The sequence below is a fragment of the Loxodonta africana genome, chromosome 25 (genome assembly GCF_030014295.1).
Source record: "Loxodonta africana isolate mLoxAfr1 chromosome 25, mLoxAfr1.hap2, whole genome shotgun sequence".
Taxonomy (NCBI): Eukaryota; Metazoa; Chordata; class Mammalia; order Proboscidea; family Elephantidae; genus Loxodonta; species Loxodonta africana.
The window spans coordinates 62,139,622-62,160,607 of record NC_087366.1 but is presented as its reverse complement, the minus strand read 5'-3'; the positions used below and the strand labels follow the sequence as shown (position 1 = coordinate 62,160,607).

The following is a 20,986-nucleotide window of genomic DNA, read 5'->3' as shown; positions in this document are numbered from 1 at the left end:
TAGCTAAGACTTCCAACATAATGTTAAATAGGAGTGGTGATAAAGGCCACCTTTGTCTTGTTCCTGTTCTCAAGGGGAATGTTTTCAGCCTTTCACCATTAAGAATGATGTTGACTGTTGGTTTTGCATAGATGCCTTTTATTATGTTGAGAAATTTCCCTTCTCTACCTATTTTATTGAGAGTTTTTACCAGGAATGGGTGTTGGACTTTGTTGAATGTCTTTTCTACGTTCATCAAGATAATCATGTGATTCTTTTCTTTCTTTTTATTTATGTGGTGGACTATGTCGATTGATTTTCTAGTGTTGAACCATCCTTGCATACCTGGTATCAATCTTACTTGGTTGTGCATATTTTTTTTTTTTTGCTATGCTGCTGAGTTCTATTGGCTAGAATTTTGTTGAGAATTTTAGCATCTATATTCATGAGAGATATTGGTCTGTAATTTTCTTTTTTTATGGTGTCTTTGCCTCATTTGGTATCAGGGTTATGCTGGCTTCACAGAATGAATTTGGAAGTATCGCTTCCTTTTCTATGTTCTGAAGTAGTTTGAGTAGTACTGGTATTGGCTTTTCTCTGAATATTTGGTAGAATTCTCCAGTGAAACCATCTGGGCCAGGGCTTTCTTGTTGGGAGTTTTTTTTTTTTTTTTTTAAATTACCTTTTCAATTCCTTCTCTTCTCATGGGTCTGTTCAAATTTTCAGCATCACTTTGTGTTAGTTTGGGTAGGTATTGTGTCTCTAGAAATTTGTCCATTTCTTCTAGGTTTTCAAATTTTTTGGAGTATAATTTTTCATTATACTCTGTTATAATCTTTTTTTATTTCAGTTGGGTCTGTTGCAATGTCCCCCATTTCATTTCTTATTTGGGTTATTTGCATCCTCTCATGGTTTTCCTTTGTCGATTTGGCCAGTGGTTTGTCAATTTTGTTGATCCTTTCGAAGAACCAACTTTTGGTTTTGTTGATTCTTTCCATTGTTTTTCTATTCTCTATTTCATTTATTTCTGCTCTGATCTTTATTATTTCCTTTCTTCTGGTGGCTGTGGGCTTCTTTTGCTGTTCTCTTTCTATTTGTGCTAGTTGTATAGCTAATGTTTTCATTTTGTCCCTTTCTTCTTTTTTGATATGTGCATCTATTGCTATAAGCTGACCGCTGAGCACTGCCTTTTTTGTTCCCCAAAGGTTTTGGTGTGACGTGTTTTCATTCCCATTTGAGTCTAGGAATTTTGTGATTCCATCTCTGATTTCTTCTATTAGCCAGTGGTTTTTCAGCAGGGTGTCATTCAGTTTCCATAGAACCGAGTTTTTTTCCTTACTCTTTCTGTTGTTAATTTCTACTTTGATGGCATTGTGGTCAGAGAAGACACTTTGTATTATCTCAACATTTTGGATTTTGTTGAAGGTTGCTCTGTGGTCTCTTCTGGAGAACGTTCCACGTGTATTGGAAAAGAACGTGTACTTTGCAGCTGTTGGGTGGAGTGTTCTATATATGTCTATGAGGTCAGGTTGGCTGATTATGCTCTTTAGCTCTTCTGTACTTTGTTGAGTTTCTTTCTAGATGTTCTGTCCTTTACTGAGAGGGGTGTGTTGAAACCTCCTACTATTATCATGGAACTGTCAATTTCTCTTTTGAGTGCTGTTAGAGTTTGTTTTATGCATTTTGGAGCCCTGTCATCGAGTGAGTAGATGTTTATTACCGTTAAGCCTTCATGATGGATTGAAACTTTAATTATTATATAGTGTCCTTCTTTGTCTTTTATACTGGATTTTGTCTTAAATTCTATTTTATCTGAGATTAGTATTGCCACTCCTGCTCTTTTTTGGAAGTTATTTGCTTGATAATTTTTTTTCTATACTTTGATTTTTAATAAATTATGTCCTTGTTTCTAAGGTGTTTCTCTTGTAGACAGCATATTGATGGATCCTGTTTTTTAATCCTTTCTGTCACTCCATGTCTCTTTATAGCTGTATTTAGGCCATTTACATTCCGTGTAGTTATTGATAGGTGTGAGTTTTGTAGTGCTTATTTATTTATTTATTACATAAATTAACCCATTTATTACAGGCTAGAGATAAAAAAAAAATTTTTTTTTTTTTTGGAGATATTTCAAATGGTGGAGCTTCTACTGCTCTTTCAATTCCTTCAGTCTTCTGATGGGGGACTTAACTGTGACTGCAGAGGTGGTATTGTAGGTCCAGGCACCACCAGCTACCGTTTTCATGCAGGAACCACAGTGCCAGATCCCCACAGCTCGTCTCCTCATTTTGGTTTTGCCACAGAAGGAGCAAGTGTACTTGGCATGTTGGCTGATTTCGATTTTCTTCACCATTTTCCTGAGGGAGGCGCCATAACGGGTCCTATATTTACCGACGATCCCGACCTTCTTGGTGCGGTTTGCATCCCCCTTCCTGTGCCCTAATTCTCCCCAACTGGCCAGATCAAACTAGGGCCCAGGGCAGGGCCCGTGCTCCGAGGGCGACACGCTAACCCGGCGCACATGGACCGGACCTGTAGTGCTCATTTTTGTGGTGCTAACGTTTTCTTTGTTCCTCTTACTCTACAATGCTGAGTTCCTTTTGTATGTGGATTTCTTTTGTTTTTGTTTTTTGGGACTTTATGTTTTTCTTCTTTATTTTGATGAGTAGGTTTGTAACTTTCTTTGTATTTCACTGTATCTTTATTAGTATTAGGCATTATCTTCTGAAAGTCTTTGCCAATTTGATAGGTTTTGTTTTAATTTGCATTTTTATAACTAGTAAAATTGAAAGATGTTTCTGTTTTTCTGGATACTCGTGCTTCTTTTATGAAATTTCTTCTCTTAACCACTGCTCAACCATTTTTCTATTGAGGTCTTTGTGTTTTTCTTATTCAGCTATAAAAACTTTTCAAATGTTATGCATATCGATGCTTTGTCTGCAGTATTTATTGCAAATAACTGTACTATTTTCCTTTTGTTTTACGGGCTTTTTGAGGTCTAGGATTTATAAATATTTACGATTTCCTTTGAGATTTTTCTCATTTCTTTTATTTAATTATAGAAGTCTTTCCCATTTGAAATTAAATAAATATGTATCAACTTTTTCCTTGTTTGTTTTTCAAAATTTTTTTTATTTGAAATAATTTTAGTCTTAGAGAAAGTAGCAAGAGTAATATGAAGAATTCCTTTATGCCTTTTACCCAGATTCCCCAAATGTTAATATTTTACACATTTCCCCTATTACGTCCTCTCTTTCTCCCTCTTCCTTCCTCCCTCCTTATTTCTTTCTCCTTGGCTCTAGATCCAGCTGCCTCTTCAACATTTCTACTTGGATGTCCAGTAAGAACCCCAACCTATGGGAAAGAAAGAGAGATAGAATGACTACTGTATCTCTCCGGTTGTATCTATATCTACTGCTATTTTTTAATCTGAATATTTTGTGCATTTCTGGATTAGACATTCAAAAGAAATGTTGACCCACTGAAGCCTGTTCAGATGCAGGTGATCAGAATTGTAGAGTCTGGAATATATGTCTTCTGGAGAAAGATTGAAGTAAATGGAAATGTAAAACAAGAGAAATTTAGGGGAGATAAGTAACTTTAAGTGGAAAGACCACTGAGTGCATTTTTCAGGGGTGCAGAATTTCAGCTCACTGTAATGAAACTTTTTCTAGCAATCAAAACTTCCACAAACAGAACTCTAAAAATCTGTGGCCTTCCCCTCTGGCATTTTTTTCAGAGAGATTGGACCTGTGAACATCAGGTTGGGAGTTGGAATGGAGGATACCTCCTTGTCCCTCCCAGCTCAACACAAGTACTACAAAGCACTGTCCGTTGCTGGCTCTCATCCTGAATGGCCTGTGGATGGCATTTCAATAAACAGGTCTGCCTTACTGAGTTGGCCACCCTGCAGTGGGTGTGAGTAAAATCAGGACCCATTATTCATAAAGCCAGGGCACTGTCTCCAGCCTGTGTGCTCTGTTCCTCATCTTGTGGGCTCCTGGGGAATGTTTCCAGTGTCAAGTAGAGATGCACACAAAGCTCAAGCATTTCCTTTGTAAGCTCTTAAACACTTGGGTCAGCTTTTATTTCCTCTGTTGTCTTATCTGTCAAATAGGGAAATATGCACACAAAAAGCTGGTGTGCCAAAGTGCCTATCTGACTGCAAAAGTGACGGTCTTCATTTTTTCCTAGGTCACAGCTGAGTTATTTTGGACTAGGTGGTGGGTTAGGGTGGTGTTGGGTGAAGGGCAGGACATGTGGAGAGATCGCTGCATGGGATGCTATTGACCAGAGTGTGTGGTTCATGTGAATGGGTCAGAAAAGAGGCTGAGAACCTTTGCTTAAGACTATCCATGGCAGGTTGCTTGGCATAACATAATGGAAAGGCATGGTACTACTTCGTAGCCTGACTTCTTGCAGTATTTGTGTTTTTAGTGTATTAGTAGTCATTCACTGTGTGCCTTCTACATGCAGGGTATTTTCCATGCATCAATTGTAAGCCACATAAATATCTCCAAAGTAGGAATAAATACCCTCTCCCATCATCATAGACGAAGAGGAGCCCTGGTGGTGCTGTGGTTAAGTGCTTAGCTGCTAACCAAAAGGTCAGCAGTTTGAACTCACCAGCTGTTCCAAGGGAGAAAGATGTGGCAGTCTGCTTCCATAAAGATTACAGTCTTGGAAACTCTATGAGGCAGTTCTACCCTGTCCTGTAGGGTCCCTGTGAGTTGGAATTGACTCAATAGCAGTGGGTTATTACAGATGAAAACAATGAGGTTCAGAGGGGTTAATAATTTACCCATTTTGCTACACTTAGAGGCAATGTTCAAAACATGGGCTGTTGCTCAATAAATATTTGTTGAGTAAGTGAAGGTCTTTAATCTCTATCCCCCTACTCTAACTACATATATCAGTTTATTGTTCTCCAAATGTAGATTGCATTCTCTTATTTCTAGGACTTTGTATTTATACCTATAACCCAGATATTAGCTGAATAACTTTGTCTTTGAGATTACCTAAATATGCCTCAGTTACCCATCTCTTCTCATTTGGGAAACCCAGTGTTTTCCCCAAAGTTTCTGTAAATATCTGGAGGCTCTTATCCATATAACCAATTCTGATTCTAACAGGCATAAACCCCCTCTTGATCCTACTTGCATTTTAAATTTATATTATTATTTACTACTGTGTGTTGTTATTTAGCTTCTTAGTTTATTTAGGCACTCAACTAGATGGTAAAACCTGTGAGGAAATTCAGTCTCTGTAATTCCTTAAATCACTAACACGGTGTCTTGCCCATATTCATGATTATTTGATAACTTTGGTCTCCCCTTTTGGCCTCTGCACAATGATGGAAAGAATCCTGTCAATTTTTGCTGAATATTGACTTCATAGAGCTGAACACAGTAGGTATACCCTATAGCAGGTGCTCAAAATATTAGTTGAATAAGCAAATAAATTAAGTGTGCATTCTAGGTTATTGGAAAGAGCATTGGTTTTGGAGACAGACAGACCTGGGTTGGAGTCTTGGTTCTGCCCTAAGAGCACCATGATCTTGTACAAAGCAGTTAACCTCTCTGAACTCAGTTTCCTGATTTTTAAAATGAAACCCTCGTAACGCCATGCACGTGGGAGTGTTGTGAACACTTAGCATTTAGGAAGAGCTTGACTTAGCATTCAGGATGAGCTTGATAAGTGGTTTGGTTGAGATGGAAACAGAATACAAATTAACTGTTACTGAGGTTGTTTCTTGATTTAAAAAGTTCGTTATAGAATAACATACATGTGTCTTCTTCTTGAGAAGTCCTGTTGTTGTTGTTATTAGGTGCTGTCCAGTCGGTTCTGACTCGCAGTGAACCTGTGTATAACAGAAAGCAGCATTGCCTGGTCCTGAACACCCTAAGTCAAAAGATCCTAGGTTGCATCCTAGAAGGGACTCTGAAATCTCATCCACACAGCTTTCTGCTCGGCTGCTGTCTAATCCGGTGTTTGCCAATGGGTGGGCCAAAACCATAGAGGGTTAGGATGTTTATAGACACTCCATGTGAAAAAGGTTTTGCAGTAAAGAAAATATCGAGAAGTGTTATATTAAAAGTGTAATAAGTGTCCTTTCAGCAGGACCTCACACATATTTTAATATTCTAAGAACATGGTGTAATTGGTAGCATTTTCCACTCTTAATTGACCACAGAATCCTTAAAAAAAAATTTTTTTTGCCCACATCTTGAAATATTGATCAGTGTGTGTTTCTTAGAATATTCTTGAGAAAATAAAAGAGGGTTCCTTTCTACTCTTGTGCCAAAGCATTGTAAAAGTAACCCATTTCAGTGTACATGATGTCTTCTTTAGAATATAAAAGAGGGAATTGGAAAAGATTTATGGCTAGGAGTAATAGAGTGATATTCCCAAATCAATGCTTTGTGAGAATGACAGTTATGAAAATAACAGCGGCCAGCCATTCTGACGCCTCCGTTAGAAGGCAAATAAAGCCAAATTTTCTGAACTTGCTGTCATCCTCCTCCAGCTCTCAAGGCTCAAACCATCGTCTCGCACTGAGTGTGGAGTTTTCACTGGTACACTGGAGAGAAGCCAGAAGCTTGTTTTCATTCTCAGAGCATGGCTCTTAGAAGAGAAATTCCAAAAATTTAAGCGGGAGAGGAACCTTTCAGGTAGAACCTGGTCTAAATAAACCCTTCATTGTATAGCCAAGCGACTTTATTTTTGACTCTTTATAGTTTTGTCAGAAACAGACAAAACTCCTCTTCATCAGAGATCATTTTATGTTGCAACCCGAGGCCTGCTTGCCTTTTTCTAAGCTTTGAGATTTTGTGATGAACTGAGAAACGGCCTCTATTTGCACGTTGCATCTCACCTGTGAGTACCTGTTGGCAGCATTAGGCGATACTTTGTAGGTATTGTGCTAAGTGAACAGCCTTTATTACTGCAGTTTATTTTTTAATAATTTCCAGGAGTTGAGCTCTGCCCAGAATGCTTTGGTTGACTTCTCTATGTGATAATCTGAGTGAGTGAGACCAGTGATTTCAGTGGTAATTCCCCCTTTCTTTTTATTTTCCTTTTGAAACACAAATTTCTCTACTTTGGAAGGCACTTACTCTCCCTGAGAAATCATTGAATTTTCTCTTTTATCAAACAGGCCTCGGGGAGGTAGGAGCTGGAGGAAGGATCTGCTGTGACACGGCCCGCACACATTCAGTTATGTCTCTATCTTCGAAAGGTAAGATTCTATGTCATAGGAAGTTGTACAATATATATATATATATTTTTTCAATTTACACATTTACTTGTAATGTAGCTAAAATAAAGGAAACGTTTTTTCGAGGTCTGGCTTTTCTAACGATATGTGACACTTAAACAAGTTGTCGCCCAGTTGGTACTGACTCATGGTGCCCTCGTGTTGTCAGAGCACAACTGTGCTCCGTGGGGTTTTCAATGGCTAACTTTTGGGGAGTGGATTGCCAGACCTTCCTCTGAGGCACCTCTGGCTTCACTCCAACCTCCAGCCTTTAGGGTAGCAGCTGAGCGTATTAACCACTTGCACCATTCAGGGACTCCCAGCCACACTTATTGGGTACTTACTATATGTCAACCTTTAAGACGGTTATCTAATCATCAGAACAATCTTTTACAGAGGAGAAAATGCGGGCGCCAGGATATGCCCGGGCAGCAGCCCCAGGGCCTGGGCTCCTGGTCATGTCCTTCTAACGCTAAGCCTGGTGCTCCAGCAGAGTCTCAGGGAATTATTGGGGGCAGAGGGCATACCCCCCGCCTCACCCACCCTTTCTCTACAAAACCCATCCTTCCTGTGCCTATAAAGTAAAAGGCTACCTATTAGTTGTCTCCAATAAACAAAGGGGTAGGGGTAAGCTGAGAATTTGGGTGGGGTAGAGAAGTGAGGTCAGTTCTCATCGCCTTGGGAACCCACCTCAGTCAGCCAAATATGCCTGGTTAAGGGCACAACACAGATTAGCCCCTGACCCTGCCTCCCCAGGGACTTTGCCAAAGTCCTATGGGGAGGGGACTGCATAAAATGCTAAAAACAACTAAAAAATGAAAGAAAATAAAATAGGGCAGCTAAGTATTTCTTTGGAGCCCTGGTGGCCCATGGTTAAGAGCTCAGCTGCTAACCTGCTTCTCCTTGGAAACCCTACTGGGCAGTTTGGAATTGACTCGATGGCAACAGGCAAGTATGAATGGACAGAGCTGGTTGTTGGGTTGGAGACAGGATGGTATTTCCTGCAGTTTAGCCAAGTGATAGAATGGAAGACGATGGTGGCTAAGGCTGCTATCATGGGGACCTGGGAGCCTCTCACGGGTGGGAGTAGCTGACGTGGAAGGCATGCTGTCAGTCATGGCTCATGGTGAGTGTGTGTAAGATACCCCAGGCATCCCCCTGGCCATGAGGGCCTGGGTTTTATGCTAGATTTCCAGTGACTCTGGAAGCCGGTCTTGTTACTGTGATACGTCTTTATATTGTAACTTCTATGAGGTATTGGTCACTATAAGGAGCCCCAGTGGTGCCGTGGTTAAGAGCTCATATGCCAATGGAAACGCTGGCAGTTTGAACCCATCAGCCACTCTGCAGGAGAAAGATGTAGCGGTCTCTGTTGTTAAAGATTACAGCCTAGGAAACCCTATGGGGCAGTTCTACTCTGCCCTGCAGGGTCACTATAAGTCAGAATGGACTTGGCAGCGGTGGGTTAGGTTTAAGGGTTGGGTCACACAGCCTGATGTTGATTAATCCATTTGTGAGATATTTAAGGTAAGAGGTTCTAGACTCTCAATACACTACTGCTGTGCTTCCTGCCTGCGTGATCGAACAAGGGTCTTCTTTACTTAGAAGTGAAAGACTCTAACAGGACACTGTCGTTCATTTTCATACTTTTGCTTCCATTTTTTCAACATGTATTTTATTTTCATTTTCTTGTGTATTTTCTTCCATTATGCTGGTCTTTAAAAGATTCACAACATTTTATATAAAAAAAAAAAAAATTTTTTTTTTTTTTTTATATAAGTAAATGGTGGCATTGATGGGTTAAATAGAATAAATGGATTAGAGTTTGTGGTCTACATATTAACAATATTCTGGTTTCTGTATGTAGCTAGAACCAGAAATTCTGTCTTTACTGAAATCCTCTAGAATTACCATCCTGTTTCCTGAAACTCCCAATCAGGAGAGAAAATGTTCTCTCTCTACCAGGAAATGAATTTACACTCATAATTTCTTGAAACAGATTCCCTGATGGGCATGTGAAAAATAACTTTTTTTCACTATTGACAAAAACTAAGCCTGGTCAGAGGACACTGAGTGACGATTAAACGGATCATTATAAACTTGATTCCTTAATCTATCTGTAGCTACGTAAGGATAAATCAATTTTTCTGGTTCAAGTGTTGACGTCTGCCAATAAATAAAGAAAATGATTTTTTTTGTTTTAACATATGGCCATGTTCCTAGGTTTGAGTAAGAGAAAGAACCATAGTTAAGTATACAAATAAATCTTTGTTAACTGAACTGGATTTGGGTGAAAAATAATGAACAATTTAATATTTGTTTTTCTAGTCAAGGGCACCCCTTCGATTAAAATATGCTTATGTTACTGACTTTTCCATAATTCATACTGCAGAGACCAGTCTTTTTCAGACACCACTGTGTCATCATCACGGCTTGGTTAAGATATAGGATGTAAAGTTTTAGTTTATTAAAAACTTTGCAATCCTCTAAACATTTTTAAATAAGTGTTTCTCTAATTATAAAGTGATAACGTGCTTAATGCAGACAACTTGGAAAATATAGAAAAGCACAAAGGAAGGCAGAACAAAATAAAACAAAAGAACATTCACCCCAAAATTCACCAGTTACCACACCATTAATACCTTGGTATATTTTGGTCCTTATAGTACTTTTTCTAGATCAAGTATGTATTTAGAACTTTCACGAGACTCACACTTTTACGTCTTGGTGGATCCTTTTCAACAAGCAGAATACAAAATTATAAACACAAAAGTAAGCATAAAATGAGACAGAAATCACAACAAATAATAAAATTGGTAAAGTTGAAAAAATCACACAATCCAGAAAATAACAAATTATTGTTCTTATTATTTTATTGCTAGACATTATTCTACAAAACCTTCCCTTTCCCCTCTTCCAATACTTTTGGCTGATACTCATTGATTGCCTCTCTAAGACAATGATTTTGTATTGCCATTTTCTATAGAGAGACTAGAAAGATAATTTAGTCTTTTACGTTGTTGTTGTTGTTACGTGCCGTCCAGTTGGTTCCAACTCATAGTAGCCCTATGTACAACAGAGCGAAACATTGCCCAGTCCTGTGCCATCCTCACAATTATTGTTATGCTTGAGCCCATTGTTACAGCCACTATGTTAATCCATCTCTTTGAGGGTCTTCCTCTTTTTTGTGGACCCTCTACCAAGCACGGTGTCCTTCTCCAGGAACTGATCCCTCCTGATAACATGTCCAAAGTACTTGAGATGAAGTCTTGCCATCCTTGCTTCTAAGGAGCATTCCGGTTGTGCTTATTCCAAGACAGATTTCTTTACTTTCTGGCAGTCTATGGTATATTCAATGTTCTTCACCAATACCATAATACAAAGGCATCAATTCTTTAGTCTTCCGTATCCATTGTCCAGCTTTCACATGCATATGAGGCGGTTGAAAACACCATGGCTTTTCCCTCATGTGGTTGATCAAAACTCATTTTTTATTATCAATAATTTAGAAGTCTTTTTTTTTTTTCAGTTTTACGACTCATTGGTAGTGCCATATCTGTAACTTCCTCTGTTTTTGCTGGAAGGTGGGAGTATATTTCTGGCCAAGGGGCAAGCCCTTTGACCTCATAAGGAATTCCTCCCAGGTGGCTCCCTGAGAGTGAAATGGGCTGTGGCTGAAATCATTCTCCTTGGGACAAAGATAGGGTCCATGTGCTCTAGGAGGTTCACCAGCTTAGGGTTAGAGGCTGGTACTTACGGAGGTATGTCTGGCTGCCTTCAGGCTGTTGAACCCCAAGACTTCCACCAGGGTAGACAGGGTGACCCCTGGTGGGGCAGAGGCTAGAGTTGTTTCTCTCTGAACATGACCAACCTTGGAAGAGCTGCTGCAAGTGAAGTATGGTGGTTTGTGGTAAATTCACCCTGTTCTTCATACGTATTTAAAGTAAATGATATTTTAGTGGTCTGTTTTTTTTTCCATTTAGCAATATATTGTGACTTTTTCCCATGCGAACAAATATTTTTCTCCAACATGATATTTAATACTATAGTTTACTTAACTGATGTTTTATTGGCCGACATTTAGTTCTTTTCTGATTTTTTATAAGAAAAGCTGCATCTGACATTCCCATGCACATGTCTGATGCCATCTTTCAAGGTGATTTTTTCTTTGGGTAAATTTCTAGAGGTGGCATTGATGGGTGAAAAGGCGTGCAGATTTTTTTTCTAAACTTTTGATATATACGCGTCTGTATATCTACAGAAAACCCTGGTGGTGCAGTGGTTAAGAGCTAAAGCTGCTAACCAAAAAGTCAGCAGTTCAAATCCACCAGGCGCTCCTTGGGGCAGTTCTACTCTGTCCTTTAGGGTCGCTATGAGTCAGAACTAACTCAACGGCAACGGGTTTTATATATCTACATCTATCTATCTATCTATCACCTGTCTATCTACTATCTCTCTGTCTGTCTACTTGTCTACCTGTCTGCCTGCCTGCCTGCCTGTCTGTCTGTCTATCTATCTATCTATACATATAGCCAAGTTATTGTACAGAAATATTTGGTCAATGTATCCTTCCAACAACAATGTAGGAGAATAAAAGACTGCATTTCTTGAGTGAGCATTATTATAAATTAAAACTATTACTCAGCACCCTGGAGAGAGCTATTAAGGAACTGCAGACTGTTTTGAGAGAGACATACACAAGCCTTGCCTGCCTGACACATTTATCAGAATAAGGCCATGTAGCAGCACTTATGTGAACGACTTTCCAAAAGCTTTTCAGTGACATCAACAGCCTGTGGCCTGTCACTGAGTTTTGCTACTTAGGCAGTATGTATGATGTATGATCTGATGTTAAAAGTACTTTAAAAAGCATTCATGAAGGTTTGGATGTCCTTTGGGAGACTGAGAGAGTGTGGTGCCAACAGGAGTTGAAGCCCCCATCGAATTCACTGTCTTCAGTGCTGTGTTGATGCTCATTGGTCAAGAAGGATGGTAGCAGCTGGTATTTTCTAGCCAGGCATGAATGCATAATTACGGTTTTATGCCAATAAATGTGATGGCATGGTCATTTTTTATCTTCTTGTATTCACTATGAAATATGAAGAAGCAAGGGAAGAAAGCATAATAAAAGCTATACGATGCTATTAGTGAAGGCCAGAAAGACAAGGAACAAGAGAGTTACCTATTGCTAAGCAATTGAACCAATTAGTCTTTAATTAATAATGCCTAGAATCTCTGCATGCACACAGAAAGGATTTATTTTATAAAAACTTAATGTTTTGAATATTTAGTCTTTTGTGAACCCACAGTTTAAAATTCATTAAAATCTTCTTGTCTAGGGCAGTTCCTTCAGTGTGATGTTATAAATAAGTCAAATTTAATCAAAATTTTAATTTCACATTCCATGAAAATGAGTAGTGATTTCTCTTAATAACTGGCTCATGCATCTTTTTTAAGAAATGCAAAGGGTAAACCTACAAACATATCAGCCTAAGGTAGAGGTTATAAAATTGAATGGAAGAAAGAAAAATAAGGTTCGAACAGCACACAGCGTTTGCTACACGTTGGGTCTTACAGCATCGGGTATATGCAGTACGTTGCTGTAACCAGGCAAACATACCTCTGTCCCGTTTCCCTGGGTGCAGCCACAATCTCCATTGCTCATGCTTGATGTCCAAGCATAATACGGTCGTGCTTGCTTTGCTGGAGTCCAGATCACGTGAGGAGCTGCAGCTGTAACAGAACGCAGTTCAGTTTTTCAGCCTCCTTACTACAGGAAGGCACGCTAGAAGGGGACTGAAGTCACTTTTGAATAAGCACACGTGCCAGATTGGACACAGGCCATTTAACGTCTTCACACAGAGTGTGTATCATCTTAGGGGTTAGTGGCTGGTGCATAGTATGCTGAATTCACCCAACAATCCAATTCAATATTATCTTTGAGGGTTGCTGCAGTTATCTAGTGGTGCTGTAACAGAAATACCACAGATGGATGGCTTTAATGAAGAGAGATTTATTCTCTCACTGTCTAGGAGGCCAGAAGTAAGAATTCAGGGTGCCAGTTCCGGGGGAAGTCTTTCTCTGTCAGATCTGCGGGAAGGTCCTTGTCATCAATCATCCACAGTCAAGGAGCTTTTCCGAGCAGGGACCCTGGGTCCAAAGGACTCACTATTCTTTCTCCTGGCTCTTGTTTCTTGGTGGTATGACATCCCCTCATTTCTCTGCCGGCTTCTCTCTTTTATATTTCAAAAGAGATTGGCTCAAGACACAATCCAATCTTGTAGATTGAGTCCTGCTCATTAACGTAGCTGCCGTGAATCCCATCTCATCAACATCATAGAGAGAGGATTTACAACAATAAGAAAATCACATCAGGTGACAAAATGGTGGCTAATCACACAATACTGGGAATCAAGGCTCAGCCAAATTGATAACATATTTTTGGGGGACACAATTCAATTCATGATTGGGGTGCCTACCAGGAGCTTCAGGATCTACAAAAAAAGATTATTCAAACTACTTCCATTTAAAAAAGAAAAGTCCACAAATAATCATCTGGCAGAATATACCAAAATGCTATGGCTGATATAAGAGAAGAAGCATGAATTACTTTGAAGCATTCAAAGGAAGGAGAGATCATACGTTGTCAGAAGATCTGAGAGACGTCATGGGGAGGTGGCATTTGAGATATGCCTTAGAAGATAGAACTTGGGCAGGTGAAGATGTGACATTGTAGGTGGAGTGAACAGAATGTGTAGAGGTGCAGTTTCATAAAAACATGGCATGTTTTCGGGGGACAGAAAGTCACAGAGTCCTATAGAAATGCAGAGGGGTGGTGAATATAATGCTGTAAACTTAATCTGTGATTGAGGGAATGTTATGGCTTAATTCATCGGGCAATGGGGTGCTGGTAGACAGAGAGGTGATGGGAGATGATTATTAAGATTTTGAGCAGGGAGCGACATGATCAGAGTCTAGACTTAGTACCAGTACTCTGATTTGAATGTGTTGTATTGCTTGGAATAGAGAGAGGCTGAAGATAGAGGACAAGAATGGAGACCATAGCCATAATCCACTGGACTGACCATAGGGACCTGAACAATGGTGGCAGAAGTGTATACCCATTCAGAATCCTGGTTGTGAGCATTAGAAACCATTTCTGGCTAACCTAGGTGAAAAGGGAATTTACTGGAAGTACTGATGAGAAAGCTGGGGCAACAACCAAAGCAAATAGTCAGAATCCAGAGGAGGAAAGAAAGCTGGAACCACAGCTTAGATGAATTCACATAAATAATGTGGTTCGAGTCTTGGGGCTGGCTCTTGCTGGGGAACGTGCCGTTGGTCTGTTGGTGATTTTGCCGTTGTGTATACGTTCTAAACTGTTTCTGCACCTTTGTGTCACTCCCTTAACTTCAAAGGTAGAAGAATCTGACTGACTGGGTTTTGGCCAGGAGACTGGAAGAGAGGGGCTCCCTGACTCGGCCTTTCAAGGTGTGAGTTGGAGTGCAGCACCTCCCCAACACTACACACAGTGAAAAAAGGGGTTTACTTGCTGGGAGGTCAATGAGAAAAAAGGGCAACGTTCACAGGACCCTAGCCCTCTGGTTTCTCAACAAGTTCATATATCCTTTCCCTATGTTTTCACTGGAGAAGGAAAAAAAAAAAAAAAGGAATATTGCTCCAATAACCAAGAAAATATGCACTCCTTCTTCAGTGGAAATAATTGAAAGCCTTGTCAGATTTTGCATCTGGTTCAGCCATCTCTGAGAAATGCTCATTCTTCTTCTAGGTGTGTCTCCATCTCACCTTGCTCTTCTGCCATCTCTGAACTCATTTGTAATACCGACCATCACCGGTATCTTTAATAACGGGAGAAGGAGAGAGGAAGTGGGAAGGAGAGGTCACCAAGCCCTAGTCCAGAGGCTGTTTACAGTTTGTGACATGCCCCTCCACGACCCTGTTGAGGTCCCTCTGCCTCTGGTGTTAGAGGGTTTTCGATCAGCAGGGTGATCCCAATCCTTATTACTTTGGGACACAAGCCTTTGGTTGCCTTCCGTCTCTGAAGATGCAGTGGCCTTGCAGTATCCAGAGTGAGCCCATTAACATGTCAGATCATATCACGACCCTGCTCAAAACCCTGTGGTGGCCCTCATTTTGATCAAAATAAAAACCAACGTCCTTGTGGTGGCTTACGAGGTACTACAGGATTGGTCCATCTACTTCTTTTCCTCACCTCTTAATCCTCTCCCCTTGCTCGCTCCTCTTGGGGTACGCTGACATTCTGCTTTTCGGCCTCTGTTCTGCCCTCCTCCCGCATCCACATGGAAACTCTCCCATTCCTTCAAGCCTTTGCTCAGATGCCACCTTCTCAATCAGCCTTCCCTGACCCCTCTGCACATCCTTACCTCTTTAACCTGCTCTGCTTATTATGTTTTTCCATAGCCTTATCATTTGCCCACTTAGTATACAGTCCTGGTGGTGCAGTGGTTAAGAGCTATGGTGAGCTACCGCTGCTAATCAAAAAGTCGGCAGTATGAATCCACCAGCCGGTCTTGGAAACCCTATAGGGTGGTTCTGCTCTGTCCTATAGAGTCTCCATCAGTCAGAATCGAATAGACGGCAACAGTTTTTTTTTTTTTTTTAACTTACTACGCTTCCTGTGTTATGTCTGTCTTCATTAGAATATATGCTCCTTGAGAACAGGCATCTTTATTTTTTTCACTGCTATATTCTAAATGCTTGTTATAGTACCTGCAATGAGTAGGTGTTAAATAAATTTTTGTTATATTAGTTAATTAACTTATACCTGGATATGGCTAAATGAGAGGAGTTTCCTGTACCAGTGATGTGAAATGGAGTCCCTGAGTGGTGAGAACTATTAACATACTCAGTGGCTAATCAAAAGGTTGGAGATTTGAATGCACCCAGGGGCAGCTGGAAAGAAAGACCTGGTGAGCTACTTCTGAAAAATTAGCCACTGAAAACCCTATGGATCACAGGTCTACTTTGAGAAACATGGGGCTGTCATGAGTCAGAGTGGGCTCGATGGCAACTGGTTACTGTCATTGTTAGGTGCCATCAAGTTGGTTCTGACTCATAGTGACCTTACGAGCAACAGAATGAAACACTGCCCTGACCTATGACATCCCCACAATCGTTGCTATGTTTGAACCCATTGTTGTAGCCACTGTGTTAATCTACCTTGTTGAGGGTCTTTCTCTTTTTTGATGACCTTCTACTTTACCAAGCATGATGTCCTTCTCCAGGGACTGGTCCCTCCTGTTAACATGTCCAAAGTCCTTAAGATAAAGTCTTGCCATCCTCCCGTCTAAGAATCATTCTGTCTGTACTTCTTCCAAGACAGATTTGTTTATTCTTCTGGCAGTCCATGGTATATTCAATACTCTTCGCCAATACCATAATTCAAAGGCATCAAATCTTCTCCAGCCTTCCTCATTCATTGTCCAGCTTTCCCATGCATATGAAGTGATTGAAAATACCATGGCTTGGATAAGGCACACCTTAGTCTTCAAGGTGACATATTTGCTTCTTAACACCTTTAAGAGGCTGTTTGCAGAAGATTTGCTCAATGCAATACATTGTTTGGTTTCTTGACTGCTGCTTCCATGGGTGTTGATTATGGATCCAAGTAAAATGAAATCCTTGACAGCTTAGATATTTTCATGCTGTTGTTTATTGGTCCAGTTGTAAGGATTTTTGTTTTCTTTATGTTGAGTTGTAATCCACACTGAAGACTTTGGTCTTTGATCTTTATCAGTAAGTGCTTCAAGTCCTCTTCACTTTCAGCAAGTAAGGTTGTGTTATGTGCATAATACAGGTTGTTAATGAGTCTTCCTTCAATTCTGATGCTTTCTTCTTCATATAATCCAGCTTCTCAGACTATTTGCTCAACGTACAGGCTGAATAAGTATGGTGAAAGCATACAACACTGGCACACACCTTTCCTGACTTCAAACCATGCAGCATCCCCTTATTCTGTTTGAACGACTGCCTCTTGGTCTATGTACAGGTTCTGCATGAGCACAATTAAGTATTCTGAAATTCCCATTATTCAAAATATTATCCATAATTTTTTTACAATCCACACAGTCGAATACCTTTGACTAGTCAATAAAGTACAGGTAAACATCTTTCTGGTATTCTCTGCTTTAGCCAAGATAAAACCATTTGGCATCAGCAATTATATCCCTCATTCCTTGAATTTCTGGCAGTTCCCTGTCAATGTATTGCTGCAACTGTTTTTAAGTTATTTTCAGCAAAATTTTACTTTCTTTTGATATTAATGATATTATTCAATAATTTCTGCATTCTCTTGGATCATCTATGCTTGCAATGGGCATAAATATGGATCTCTTCCAGTTGGTTGGCCAAATTTCTTCGCAAAGATGAGTGAGTTATTCCAGCATTGCTTCTGTTTGTTGAAGCATCTCAATTGGTTTTCCATCAATTCCTGGAGCTTTGTTTGTCACCAATGCCTTCAGTGCATCTTGGACTTCTTCCTTCAGTACCACCATGTTTTGATCATATGCTACCTCCTGAAATGTTGAATGTCCACCAGTTCTTTCTGGTACAGTGACTCTGTGTATTACTTCCATCTTCTTTTGATGCTTCCTGCATTTTTTGATATTTTCCCTTTCAGCTTGTGAAATGCTGTGTGTTCTTCCCTTTTAGTTTTCTAACTCCAGGTCTTTGCATATTTCATTATAATACTTAGTCTTCTTGAGCCACCCTTTGAAATCTGTTCAGCTCTTTTACTTCATCATTTCTTCCTTTTGCTTTAGCTACTCTACTTTTAAGAAAATATTCCAGAGTCTCTTCTGACATTCAGTTTGGTCTTTCCATTTTTTCTCCTCTTATAAATGACCTTTTGCTTTTTTCATGCTTGATGTTCTTGATATCATCCCACAACTCATCTGGTCTTCAGTCATTAGTGTTCAATGCATCAAATCTATTCTTGAGATTGTCTCTAAATTCAGGTGCAATATACTCAAGGTCATAGTTTGGCTCTTGTAGGCTTCTTTTAATTTTCTTCAGCTTCATCTTGAACTTGCATATGAACGATTGATGGTCTGTTCAGCAGCTGGTCCCTGGCCTTGTTCTTACTGATAATATTGAGCTTCTCCATCATATCTTTCCATATATTACTGTGGAAAGAGTATCTGGTTACTAGTTAGTCAGAAATAATCACTAGTACCATTTTTTTTTTACCATAACAATGGACAATGAATAGGGAAGACTGAAGAATAGATGCCTTTGAATTATGATGTAGGTGAAGTATATTGAATGTACCACAGACTGCCAGAAGAATTTACAAATTTGTCTTGGAAGAAGTACAGCCAGAATGTTCCCTAAAAGCGACACTAGCAAGACTTCATCTCACATACTTTGGATATGTCATCAGGAGGGACCAGTCCCTGGAGAAGGACACAGTGCTCAGTAAAGTATCAAAAAAGAGGAAGTCTCTCAAGGAGACAAATTGACACAGTGGCTGCAACAATGGTCTCAAACAGCAATGATTGTGAGGATGGTGCAGGACTAGAAAGTGTTTTGTTCTATTGTACATAGGGCTGCTATGAGTCAGAACCAACTTGATGGCACCTAATCACAACAATAACACCATAACACCATTTCCTTCATTTTTTCTCCACTGGCATGCGATGCCTGAAGCTGTCAGCTTCACCGTTGTTGTGTTCCAGTATTAGTTGCTATTTTCAAACATTTATTGCATCTTGTATGTTAGCACTGCAACTTTGCTAATGTTTCATTTTGGGCACTGTAACCAGGTTTCTAATAGGCTAGTCCATTGTTGCATAGTGCCTGCTGCGTCTGGGTGTTGTGCAGTATGAATCCCACTGAGTCCTAAGCACTGGCTGGCTACCTTAGTCTTTTACTCAAGATCCCTGAGACCGCTGAACTCTGAGAATATTTACTGGGGACTCAGTATCTTTATTGTCTTGGATCTGTCTCCCATCCTGTAGCATGCATGTCTCTTTCAAGGCATCCATAGTACTTGATATTTCTTGCTGTCCGGGTCCTATCAACATGATATGGTATCAGCAAAGTAGTGGAGTAGCATGATGTCCAGAGGGATGTTTAGGTGATCAGTGTCCTGTAGACTCAGTTCTGGCACCAAATCTCCAATTGGTTCAACACTGGGGCAAGAATGTTAAAAGGTACTGCTATGTTGCCAAGTGACAAGAATTAATTTCTGGCATTTTCTTTATATTGGGATACAGTGGTTAAGAGCTCGGCTACTCACCAAAAGGTCAGTAGTTCGAATCCACCAGCTGCTCCTTGGAAACCCTATGTGGCCTCTCTACTCCATCCTGTAGGGTCACCATGCATCAGAATTGACTTGACAGCAATGGGTTAGAAGCACTGACTGGTTCAGAACTGCATTCCAAGTGCCAGGCCTAAACTGCCTTGCTCTTGTAAGGGGACAACTTCTAAAACAGGTGCTCTTGTTTATTAGCAAATGAGCTGGCTCTTCAAATCCTCTTTCTATAGCTAAGACCTAGCTATCTTCTGCACTGGCCAAACTGAAAGAGTTATATTGCCATGCATAGCGTCACCACCTATGCATGTTTTAAATCTTTCATGGTGATGTTAATTTCTGAAATTTTCCCCAAGAAAGTGTTAGTTTTTTTTTTTTTTTTTAAAGCTTCTAATAAACCATTTTCTACAGGAAGAGGAATGAACAGATGGCCACTTGGCCCTTTTTCCCTCTTAACTCCTACTGCCACAGTCTAATGAGCTAATGCAGGGAGCCTTTCAGTTCTGGGTAGATAACCTCAGATTGCGCTTGGAGATTTACTGGGATTAACATAAGAGAGACTTGGATCTGAACCCCGTTTACTATTTGGTTGTCACCTCAGACCTCTGTTGACCAGGTTTGGAGCATTATTCATTAAATAGGTCAAATAGGACCTCAGTGAGCTGCTCATGTATCTGTCCCAAGGACCCTGGCCACTGCCAAAGAACTGGACCATTTGGATTCCATCTTGCCTGGATACCTGTTATGAAAGCCACCATACTTTGCTGGTGAAGATTAAGGGCTTTGGCTCTCCAGGATTCTTCAAATCCAAGTGAAACCAGAAGATCCATTTCAATTTAGCATCTCACAATGGACTCCTCTGCCAAACCAGACCAGTTACTCTTCACAGGTGTTGGTGCTGCCCTCAAAGGCCTTGTGAATGGGGACGTCTGGATCACTTCGGGGCACGTAGTCTGGGAGCGAGTGGGTGTGCTTCACAGGGTAAACGCACTGCAGTGCTCCTATTTTCCTGAGTCTCCAGAGCCATCCATGACAGTATGCTGAGGAAGGTCTGGTGTTTCACCTGTGCCTAGTGGGGTCCAGCACCGATGCTGGCTTCCATGAACCAGCTGGGCACACTGTTAGGACTACTCCTGGCTACTTGAGAAAGGGTGTCGAATCCAGAATTTCTGCTGAGTATGCCCATGCCGATAAATTTAGGTCTAATCGAAAATTTTTCTTCCTTGGTTGAATACCTTAAAATACATTCTTACAAATATTCGCTCGAGTTTTGCCAATATAAGCAAGTAAAGTTCTATTGTTTTTGGTGTATCATCTTTTATGCTTGGGTTTGAATGTTTTATTGGCCTTCAGGGGCATGTTTGGATATGACTCCAGCTATATATTTTTTTATATGACTGGAGCCAGTGAGGTGTCCCTGTGTGTGAGAATGCATGAGTGAGTGTGTGTGAGTATGT

The 20,986-nt window shown here is 40.3% G+C and overlaps 1 protein-coding gene across 1 annotated transcript; it reads right to left on the bottom strand.

Annotated features, from left to right (window-relative positions):
• Nucleotides 1-2,104: 2,104 nt before the first annotated feature.
• Nucleotides 2,105-20,715, bottom strand: LOC111747623 (large ribosomal subunit protein eL43-like). Its single transcript, XM_064276957.1, has 3 exons — nucleotides 20,616-20,715; nucleotides 12,855-12,967; nucleotides 2,105-2,446 (listed from the first exon to the last, which is right to left on the bottom strand). The coding sequence occupies exons 1-3, from the start codon at nucleotides 20,713-20,715 to the stop codon at nucleotides 2,126-2,128; spliced, it is 534 nt and encodes a 177-aa protein (XP_064133027.1). The 3' UTR covers nucleotides 2,105-2,125.
• Nucleotides 20,716-20,986: the final 271 nt, after the last annotated feature.